Here is a 10927-nt window from a genome sequence, read left to right as displayed (position 1 = left end):
TATATGGAAAGCTCGCACGCAATGGATCAGTGATGGAGAATTATGCCGGATGCGGTTCATCATGTAACAGCCATAACCTAGGGTGACACAGAACTAGCTCCAGTTCATTGATATAATGTAGGCATGTATTCCAAACATAGTCATACGTGCTTATGGAAAAGAACTTGCATGACATCGTTTGTCCTACCCTCCCGTGGCAGCGGGGTCCTTACGGAAACTAAGGGATATTAAGGCCTCCTTTTAATAGAGTACCGGAACAAAGCATTAACACATAGTGAATACATGAACTCCTCAAACTACGGTCATCACCGGTAAGTATCCCGATTATTGTCACTTCAGGGTTAACGGATCATAACACATAATAGGCGACTATAGACTTGCAAGATAGGATCAAGAACACTCATATATTGATGAAAACATAATAGGTTCAGATGTGAAATCATGGCACTCGGGCCCTAGTGACGAGAATTAAGCATAGCAAATTCATAGCAACATCAATCTCAGAACATAGTGGATACTAGGGATCAAACCCTAACAAAACTAACTCGATTACATGATAGATCCCATCCAACCCATCACCGTCCAGCAAGCCTACGATGGAAGTACTCATGCACGGCGGTGAGCATCATGAAATTGGTGATGGAGGATGGTTGATGATGACGATGGCGATGGATTCCCCTCTCCGGAGCCCCGAACGGACTACAGATCAGCCCTCCCGAGAGGTTTTAGGGAGTTAATTGCACAGAAGTACCACAATTCGGGCATCACATGCAGATTGGTACCATGATTGCTAATATTTGCGTGTCAGTACCAACATTGGTCTAAGTTTTTGCAAATTAGGCTAAAACGCGTATTTATACGTATTGACGCCCGATCCGACAGCTCGGGCCCACCTGTCAGGTGCCACGCTGGCCAATCGGCATGTGCCCGCGCGCTGACTAGGACGAGCCGGTGCGCTGCTGCTCTCCAACCTGGTCCGGTCGCACCAGCTCCAGCCCGGCCGCACCATCCCCCTCCCTCCTCCTCCTCGCTCGTTTCCTCCGTCGCCGCCGCCCGCGTCCCGACTGCCGGCCGCCGCACCGCCCCGCCGACGCCATGGTTTTGGAGGACGAAAGCAGCGACGACGGCGAGGGCATCCACGGCGGCGGTGAGATGCCGTTCTGGCCTCCTAGCAGAACGGCTGGCGTCGACTGGGATGGCGGCGAGGACTCCAGCTCCGCATACTCGACCGACGACGAGGGGTCGATGTTACTCACCATGGAGCAGCGGTTGCGGTTGGCGCATCAGTGGGTGGCGAACCCTAGCAGCAGCCATGAGTTGACGCATGGACTTGGCGGCATGCTGTAAGTACCCTTGTCCTCTTCCTCCTCTGATTTATCCAATTGGGCATTTTTAGGGTTTGTTCATCTTCTGCTTTATCCAGTTGGGGATTAGGTTTTATCCAATTGAAGTGACTAGTATAGGACAATTAAACTAACCTAGTAACATAGTGTATTGCACTCTCAAATTAGTTCAATGACAGTAAAAATTTGGGATTATTGTGGCTCTCCAAATTGTTCTGTACTGTCTGGTACTGTTACTTTAAATTGTTTTGTACTGTACTGTTGCTCTCCAAATTTTGCTATTGTGCTCAATTAGTAAATAATAGACTTATAGGTTACTTTAAATTACACTGTACTGTACTTTTGCTCTGCAAATTAAGAGTAATTATAATGAATACATGAAATTTAATTTGTTCTGTAGTTTGGATGAAGACATTTGGGAAGTAAGGATCCATTTTGATGCAAGAGAGCCATTGGAGATGAAGCTGTGTGGTTCAGATATTACTTATCTGAATTTGGTTGCAGTGATGGAAACCCAAGGATTTAATGCATATGATTGTTTGTTTCACATTGAAAATCCATATTTAGGAGAGAAAGGGCTGGATTTGGTAGACAGTCATGCAGAATTACAGATGATAAAGAGGAAGATCCAGGACAAATTGGTGCTTAATTTGCTAGTCAGGGCTTGTCCACCCCCTGATACTGATTTTGAGAGGCAGCATTTAGAAAAGCCAGACTTGTCCACTATGGTGTACCAAGAGCCTATCGTTTATGATCTTAGTGAGCCTCCTATCTTAGCTGTTGATAAGGAAGGAGTAGTCTTTGACAGTCAATGTATCACACATCACCCTGCTGGTCCTGCTGGTGTTTGCACACAAGAAAGCAAAAATGCAACAGACAAGTTGAAAGCAGTTTTGGAAGAAGAAGAAGAGGGATATCAAGGATTTGAGGCTTATGAGGACAGTGATGCCTCTGATGAGGATGATCAAATTGGAAGTGACCCTAATTACATGGTTGATGATGAAGATGTAGAGGTGGAAGAGGGAAAGAGACAGAGAGAGCTAGAAGCACAAGAGGAAGAATCAGATGATGATCAATCAGAAGAGGAAGAAATGCTGCATTATGAGGGTGACACTGAAGTTGAGGACCCATTTGAGGTAGAACAAGATAGGACTTTTGAACAAGAAGAAGAAACTATAGTTGAACCTGTAAACAAGAAGCAGAAGCTGCTAGTTAGAAGAGGCCCAACCACTAGGTCACATTGTAGTGAGCTACCAGAGGTTGAACCTGATTTCAGACCATCATCAGATGAAGAAGAGAAGGGGTTGTTGAGGGAGAGTGATGATGATGGTTTTGAGCCACTCTCTTTTGTCCTACCAAATAAAAGGAAGAGTAGGGCAAAGAAAAGGCCTGCTAGGAAGTGCTATAATGAGAAATTGGAGCAACCACATGAGCAACTATGTATGAAGTTGTGTTTTAGGGATCAGCATCAATTCATAGATGCTTTGTTGAATTTGCACATCACCCAGGCCAGGAATTTCAGGTATCACAGGAATTCAGATCAGAGGATAATTGTTGAGTGTACAGATAAACAATGCCACTTCTTAATGGTGGCAGCAGTTATAAAAGGGGAGAAAACCTTTGTAATTAAGAAGATGAGACTAGAACACACTTGCCCTAGTACCACAGAGACCACCAGGGTTAGTGCTAAGTGGCTAGCACAGAAATATGAGCATCTCTTTAGATCTGATATAACTACTGGTATTCAGACTATAATTGATGCATGCAATGAAAAATATGGTGTAGATGTGCCCAAGTGCATGGCATATAGGGCAAAGAACATAGCTATTGAAGCTGTGTTAGGAGATCACAAGAAGCAATATCCTAGGCTTAAAGACTATGCTCAGACTGTCATGGACACAAACCCTGGGAGCAGAGTAATAGTCACTACTGTTACTCCAACACCAACTGCAAGAATACCCCACCCAGGCCCAAGATTCCATGCCATGTTCTTTTGCATGAATGGAGCAAGGGAGGGGTTTCTCAATGGGTGTAGGCCATTCATTGGTTAGTTCCTAAACCTTGTGCACCATTTACATATTGTAGAGTACTACATTTTGTTTCTCACTTGAATGTATTTAATGTTTGGAAATGTTGATTATGCAGGTGTTGATGGGTGCTTCATTAAGCTCACTATAGGTGGTCAACTCCTTGCTGCCACTGGTAGAGATGGCAACAACAACATATATCCACTGGCATTTGGCATAGTTGGACAAGAGGACAAAGCTAGTTGGTGTTGGTTTCTACACCAACTGAAAATTTGCCTAGGGGGAGAAGTGGGCAAGTTTGGACCTTATACTATAATGTCAGATAGACAAAAGGTATGTGTTTTGTAGAAGTGTTTACATTATCTTAGAGTTTCATTATGTTTTGCACAAGTGTTTATAGTAGATTAGAATGCATATTTAATTCATTGGTGCATATTTCTTTAGGATGTAGCTTAGACTTGTTATATTGTTTGTGTCAGGGGTTACTGTATGCAGTGAATGCTGTGTTTCCAAATTGCAACCAAAGGTTCTGCCTTAGACATATATATGCAAATTTCCAAAATGCTGGGTTTAGGGGTGAAGATCTTAAGAAGTGCATGGATAATGCTAGCTATGCCTACAATGAACACAAATTTAATATTGCAATGAATGATCTTAGAGCTGAAAGTGAGGAAGCTTGGGAGTGGCTTACTGCAATACCAAAAAAGACATGGGCAAGGCATGCATTTGACACAAACTGCAAGACTGACTTGGTAGTGAACAACTTGTCTGAGGTGTTCAACAAGTACATTCTAGATGTTAGGAGAAAACCTATAAGGACAATGTGTGATGGGATAAAAGATAAGCAGATGGTGAGGTGGCACAATAAGAGAGAGAGTGTTAAGGAAGCAAGATGGGAGATAACACCTCATTACAGTGAGAAGCTAGAGGCTGAGAAGGAGAGGGCCAGATACTGCAAGCCAATACAGGCAGGGGTCAACTTATGGCAAGTTACAAGTGGGCAACAAAGACATGCTGTCAACCTGGAACTTCAGACATGTGGATGCAGGAAGTGGGACCTTAGTGGCATACCTTGCAACCATGCCATCTCTGCAATAAACAAGGCTAAAAGGAAACCAGAGGATTATGTCAGCAAATTCTTCAAGAAAGATTTTTATGCTACAGCTTATGAACCAATGATCTTTCCTGTGCCTAGTGAGCATGATTGGACAAGGACCCCTGGTCCAGACATAGAACCACCTGCATTCAAAATCAAGAGAGGAAGAAGGAAAGAAAAGAGGATCAAGGGAAAATTTGAAGTACCAAAGCCAAAAGAAACTTCAAGAATGGGGACCATAACATGTGGCAATTGTGGTCTCCAAGGGCATAGGTACACAAACTGTCTTAAACAGTTGACGCCTGAGCTAGCTTTGAGGAAGAATAAGCATGTGGTAATAATTTTTCACCTTCAAATATACTAATGTTTTCTTTCTTGTACATTTCTTTCTAGCATTATTAATTGTTCTTTGCAAGGCTACTCCAAGTACCTCACAGCCAAGAGTTGCTGGTCCTTCTACTGCACCAACAGCAAGACAGCCAAGACCTGCTGCTTCTGCTCCTACACCACCATCATCTGGAAGAAGAGGAGCTGGCAGAGGAGCTGGTGTTACTTCTACTACAACACCACCATTTGGAAGAGGAAGGGGAGCTGGTGCTACTTCTACTACACCACCACCATCTGGAAGAGGAGCTGGCAGAGGCAGAGGAAGAGCTGGAAGAGGTGCTCCCAGGCAATATGCTAGCATTCCTACTGATGGCACACACACTGGATGGATGTCCTACTTCAATGCTAGCATGGGAGGAGGAGGAGCCATGTAATGTGAAATACTGTGGTGTTATTTTGGTTGAACTTGATGCTTGAGGTGGAGTACTGGTGGAGTACTCTAGTAATGTTGAACTTGATGCTTGTAATGTTGAACTTGAGGTGGAGTACTGGATATGTAGAACTTGCTACTGGATATGTGGTGAACTTTAGGTGATTATCTGAATGTTGAACTTTAGGTGGTTATCTGAATGTTCACCTTTAGGTGGTTTTCTGAATGTTGAACTGTTGCTTAAAGGTGCAACTGTTGCTAGCTCTGAAGATCAATTTCCAATCCTGACTCCAAGTGAAGATGATGGCACAAGGGAGGCCATGTTTCTGTCTCTGCAAACTCAACTCAGAGAGAAGAATGCAGAGATTGCAGGGATTAGGGCCAAATTTCACCTAAGCCTAACCATTAGGGTTTACGGTGACTCGGGGTCGAGGAAGCCACCTAAGCCTAACCATTAGGGTTTACGGTGACTCGGGGTCGAGGAAGCCACCTAAGCCTAACCATTAGGGTTTACGGTGACTCGGGGTCGACGGAGCCACCTAAGCCTAACCATTAGGGTTTACGGTGACTCGGGGTCGACGGAGCCACCTAAGCCTAACCATTAGGGTTTATGGTGACTCGGGGTCGAGGAAGCCACCTAAGCCTAACCATTAGGGTTTACGGTGACTCAGGGTCGACGGAGCCACCTAAGCCTAACCATTAGGGTTTACGGTGACTCGGGGTCGACGGAGCCACCTAAGCTTAACCATTAGGGTTTACGGTGACTCGGGGTCGACGGAGCCACCTAAACCTAACCATTAGGGTTTACGGTGACTCAGGGTCGACGGAGCCACCTAAGCCTAACCATTAGGGTTTACGGTGACTCGGGGTCGACGGAGCCACCTAAGCCTAACCATTAGGGTTTACAGTGACTCGGGGTCGACGAAGCCACCTAAACCTAACCATTAGGGTTTACGATGACTCGGGGTCGACGGAGCCACCTAAGCCTAACCATTAGGGTTTATGGTGACTCGGGGTCGAGGAAGCCACCTAAGCCTAACCATTAGGGTTTACGGTGACTCAGGGTCGACGGAGCCACCTAAGCCTAACCATTAGGGTTTACGGTTACTCGGGGTCGACGGAGCCACCTAAGCCTAACCATTAGGGTTTACGGTGACTCAGGGTCGACGGAGCCACCTAAGCCTAACCATTAGGGTTTACGGTGACTCGGGGTCGACGGAGCCACCTAAGCCTAACCATTAGGGTTTACGGTGACTCGGGGTCGACGGAGCCACCTAAACCTAACCATTAGGGTTTACGGTGACTCGGGGTCGATGGAGCCACCTAAGCCTAACCATTAGGGTTTATGGTGACTCGGGGTCGACGGAGCCACCTAAACATAGGCTTCCAATGCATGATATAACATAACCATCTAATAATCCAGTGCTAACATAACCATCAAATAGTCTTCCAATGCTAACATAATCATCAAAAACTAGTGCATGAGAAATCATAATCTGAAGTCTAGCAAACATAACACAGAATATCTGATCCAGCAAACATAACACACATAACACATAATACTTACTACAGTTCAACATATTATAAAGTACACAACCATTGTTCACAATACATAGTGGAGTTTAGATGCATAGTTCATCCTTTTCTCACAAAAGGATGAAAAGCATATCTACTACATACATACACAGCCATAGTTCATCTTAGAGAAGTTCACATTTAGTAGAGCCATACACTACACAACCATCATGCCCAAAAGGTCAGCATTCCCACTACTCTCATATTCATTTTCTTCACTTCTCTAAGATGGCCTGGATCCCCTTGATCTTCTCCTTCAGCTTCTCCTCTGCCTTAATCAACCCAGCAATCTGAAGCTCTAGCTTCCCCTTCTCTTCACTATGCTTTTCCTTTCCCTTGAGCAAATCAGCAACCTGAAACTTCAACTCTAGCTTATCTTGGGTGAGCTTCTCCTCAGACTTTGTGAGCTCTGCATTCTTCAACTCCAAGTTCATCTTAGCTTCAGTAAGCAATTGCTTATCAGTAATATGCTTCAACTTCAGGTTCTGGATGACTGTAGCTTGAGCTCTTGTCAGGTTCAGTAGCACATCATAATTCTGCTTAAACTTCTCAAACTCTGCATCTTTCTTTGCCATCTGTGCATTCATATCAGCCACCAGTTCACTTCTGCATTCATGCTGATATGTAATGGCAGACTACAGATGTCTGAAATCCACCACCCTATCCTCCTGGAAGCTCATAAGTTGATGCACATCTTGGACTAGCTTGTCATAGTTGGCCTCCAGGTTGTTCTTCTCTTCTGTCAGATGGTGGATAGTGAAAGAACTTTCAAGATTGTCATTCACCCTAGCACTTTTGGCATCTTCAACCATTGCCCATAGCTTCAACAATGCATTTTGCATTGTTGGGGGCCACTGGTGATCAACCCATTCAACAAAGCCACAATTGCTACCTTCCTGCAAAAACAACAACAACAAAATAGTTCATACATCAAGTAATTACATAAAATCACTGCAGTTGCCAAAAAGAATGTCTAAATTTAGCATCAGACCACTACATTTAACAAGAGGAGCAGCCACTTGAGTAGCTGACTGACTAGTTTAGTTACTGTACTGTTTATATCAAGGAGTGTTCAAATATTTGTAAGCTACTCTACTACCACTATTAACATAAATTACTATGTTAGCACCAGACCACTACATTTAACAAGAGGAGCAGCCACTTGAGTAGCTGACTGACTAGTTTAGTTACTGTATTGTTCATATCAAGGAGTGTTCAAACATTTGTAAGCTACTCTACTACCACTATTAACATAAATTACTATGCCATTGTACTCCAGCAAAATATACTCATGCTTGACCTAAATAAGCTACTCTAACCACTATGAACCAAAATGTTGATAGCAAGCAGAGTACTCCAGCAAACAGAGTTCAATATGGCACTGACCAAGTAAGAAAAAAAAATCAGTATGCCTACAATCCTACAATCCATACCGGCTGTGCACATGCTAAAAACCACCTACCTGTGTCTGTTCCTTCAAAGGCAACAAGCCTCTCAGATGCCATGCCGTGCTTCTCACATGGAGACATCACATCCAGCTCAAGCCCCTTGTAATCTGGATCTTCAATGCTGAAAGGGACCTGCAGAAGCTCGCACAAAGACAATGGCCAAATCAAAACCTAGCGATATCAACCAAATCAAGAAATCCCAAATCTGAAACCCTAACCCTGTACTGACCTCGTTGAGACCGTCTGTGGAGGAAGACTGCATGTACGGGAGGCTAGAATGGTCGTCGCTGCTTTCGTCCTCCAAAACCATGGCGTCGGCGGGGTGGTGCGGCGGCCGGCAGTCGGGACGCGGGCGGCGGCGACGGAGGAAACGAGCGAGGAGGAGGAGGGGAGGGGAATGGTGCGGCTGGGCTGGAGTTGGTGCCACCGGACCAGGTTGGAGAGCAGCAGCGCACCGGCTCGTCCTAGTCAGCGCGCGGGCACACGCCGATTGGCCAGCGTGGCACCTGACGGGTGGGCCCGAGCTGTCGGATCGGGCGTCAATACGTATAAATACGCGTTTTAGCCTAATTTGCAAAAACTTAGACCAATGTTGGTACTGACATGCAAAAATTAGCAATCATGGTACCAATCTGCATGTGATGCCTGAATTGTGGTACTTCTGTGCAATTAACTCGGTTTTAGGGCTTGGCGGCGGCTCCGTATCGTAAAACGCGATGAATTCTTCTCTCTGATTTTTTTCTCCCCGGAACACAATATATAGAGTTAGAGTTGGAGTCGGAGAGGCACTAGGGGGCCCACGAGGTAGGGGGCGCGCCCCCCACCCTCGTGGACAGGTGGTGGGCCCCCTGGCCTTCATCTTTTGCAGGTATTTTTTATATCTTCCAAAAAGTTGCTCCGTGAAGTTTCAGGTCATTCCGAGAATGTTTGTTTCTGCACATAAATAACACCATGGTAATTCTTCTGAAAACAGCGTCAGTCCGGGTTAGTTCCATTAAAATCATGCAAGTTAGAGTCCAAAACAAGGGCAAAAGTGTTTGGAAAAGTAGATACGACGGAGACGTATCATGATGTGGTATGATAGGGTGGTATCCTCCTCTGAATGATTTAAGTGACTTGACTTGGCGCATGTTCACGCATGTAGTTGAAACAAAATCAACATAGCCTTCATGATATTCATGTTCATGGTGGATTATATCCTACTCATGCTTGCATTTGGTGTTGATTAATTTTAATGCATGTTCATGACTGTTGTCGCTCTCTAGCTGGTCGCTTCCCAGTCTTTTTCTAGCCTTCACCTCTACTAAGCGGGAATACTGCTTGTGCATCCAATCCCATAAACCCCAAAGTTGTTCCATATGAGTCCACCATACCTACCTATATACGGTATCTACCTGCCGTTCCAAGTAAATTTGTATGTGCCAAACTCTAAACCTTGAAATAAATATCCTGTTTTGTATGCTCGAATAGCTCATGTATCAACTAGGGATGTCCGTATCTTCCATGTAAGGTGGGTTATTCTCAAGAGGAGTGGACTCCGCTCCTCACTCACGAGAAAATGGCTGGTCACCGGGATGCCCAGTCCCATGCTATATGCAAATTAAATCAAAATAATTGCAAACAAAACTCCCCCTGGGACTCTTGTTAGTTGGAGGCACTCATTGTTTCGAGCAAGCCATGGATTGATGCTTGTTGGTGGAGGGGGAGTATAAACTTTACCATTCTGTTTGGGAACCGCCTATAATGTGTGTAGCATGGAAGATATCGCCATCTCTTGGTTGTTATGTTGACAATGAAAGTATACCGCTCAAAATATTATTCACTTGCAAGATAGGATCATAACACATAATAGGTGACTATAGACTTGCAAGATAGGATCAAGAACACTCATATATTGATGAAAACATAATAGGTTCAGATCTGAAATCATGGCACTAGGGCCCTAGTGACAAGCATTAAGCATAGCAAATTCGTAGCAACATAAATCTCATAACATAGTGGATACTAGGGATCAAACCCTAACAAAACTAACTCGATTACATGATAGATCCCATCCAACCCATCACCGTCCAGCAAGCCTATGATAGAATTACTCATGCACGGCGGTGAGCATCATGAAATTGGTGATGGAGGATGGTTGATGATGACGATGGCGACGGATTCCCCTCTCCGGAGCCCCGAACGGACTCCAGATCAGCCCTCCCAAGAGGTTTTAGGGCTTGGCGGCGGCTCCATATCATAAAACGCGATGAATTCTTCTCTCTGATTTTTTTCTCCTTGGAACACAATATAGAGTTGGAGTTGGAGTCGAGAGGCACCAGGGGGCCCAGGAGGTAGGGGCGTGCTCTAGGGGGCAGGCGGGCCCCCCACCCTCGTGGATAGGTGGTGGGCCCCCTGGCCTTCATCTTTTGCAGGTATTTTTTATATTTTCTAAAAAGTTGCTCCGTGAAGTTTCAGGTCATTCCAAGAATGTTTGTTTCTGCACATAAATAACACCATGGTAATTTTGCTGAAAACATCAGTCCGGGTTAGTTCCATTCAAATCATGCAAGTTAGAGTCCAAAACAAGGGCAAAAGTGTTTGGAAAAGTAGATATGACAGAGACGTATCAACTCCCCCAAGCTTAGACCTTTGCTTGTCCTCAAGCAATTCAGTTGAAAAACTGAAAGTGATAAATAAAA

At 44.7% G+C, this 10927-nt stretch overlaps 1 protein-coding gene and 1 pseudogene across 1 annotated transcript; one reads left to right on the top strand and one right to left on the bottom strand.

Moving 5' to 3' along the window:
• The first annotated feature begins 1152 nt into the window (after positions 1-1152).
• On the top strand, positions 1153-5227 carry LOC147959132 (uncharacterized). Its single transcript, XM_087532484.1, has 6 exons — positions 1153-1343; positions 1744-3389; positions 3489-3703; positions 3850-4800; positions 4883-5012; positions 5058-5227. Exons 1-6 carry the CDS (start codon positions 1153-1155, stop codon positions 5225-5227), a joined length of 3303 nt encoding a protein of 1100 aa, XP_087388610.1.
• A 1786-nt stretch (positions 5228-7013) lies between these two features.
• On the bottom strand, positions 7014-7640 carry LOC147959131 (uncharacterized; annotated as a pseudogene).
• Positions 7641-10927: the final 3287 nt, after the last annotated feature.

This window comes from Triticum urartu, chromosome 7A (genome assembly GCF_056163025.1).
Source record: "Triticum urartu cultivar PI428250 chromosome 7A, HENAU_Tu73, whole genome shotgun sequence".
In the NCBI taxonomy this organism is placed as follows: Eukaryota; Viridiplantae; Streptophyta; class Magnoliopsida; order Poales; family Poaceae; genus Triticum; species Triticum urartu.
The sequence above is the reverse complement of the archived record's forward strand: the minus strand, read 5'-3'. Positions and strand labels throughout refer to the sequence as shown.

Bases quoted from the DNA above. Each gene is read 5' to 3' on its own strand.
- LOC147959132 (XM_087532484.1), top strand. From the start codon at position 1,153: ATGCCGTTCTGGCCTCCTAGCAGAACGGCTGGCGTCGACTGGGATGGC. The intron at 4,801-4,882 runs GTAATAATTTTT...GTTCTTTGCAAG, and splicing joins TGAGGAAGAATAAGCATGTG to GCTACTCCAAGTACCTCACA. The intron at 5,013-5,057 runs GTGTTACTTCTA...GAGGAAGGGGAG, and splicing joins AGGAGCTGGCAGAGGAGCTG to CTGGTGCTACTTCTACTACA.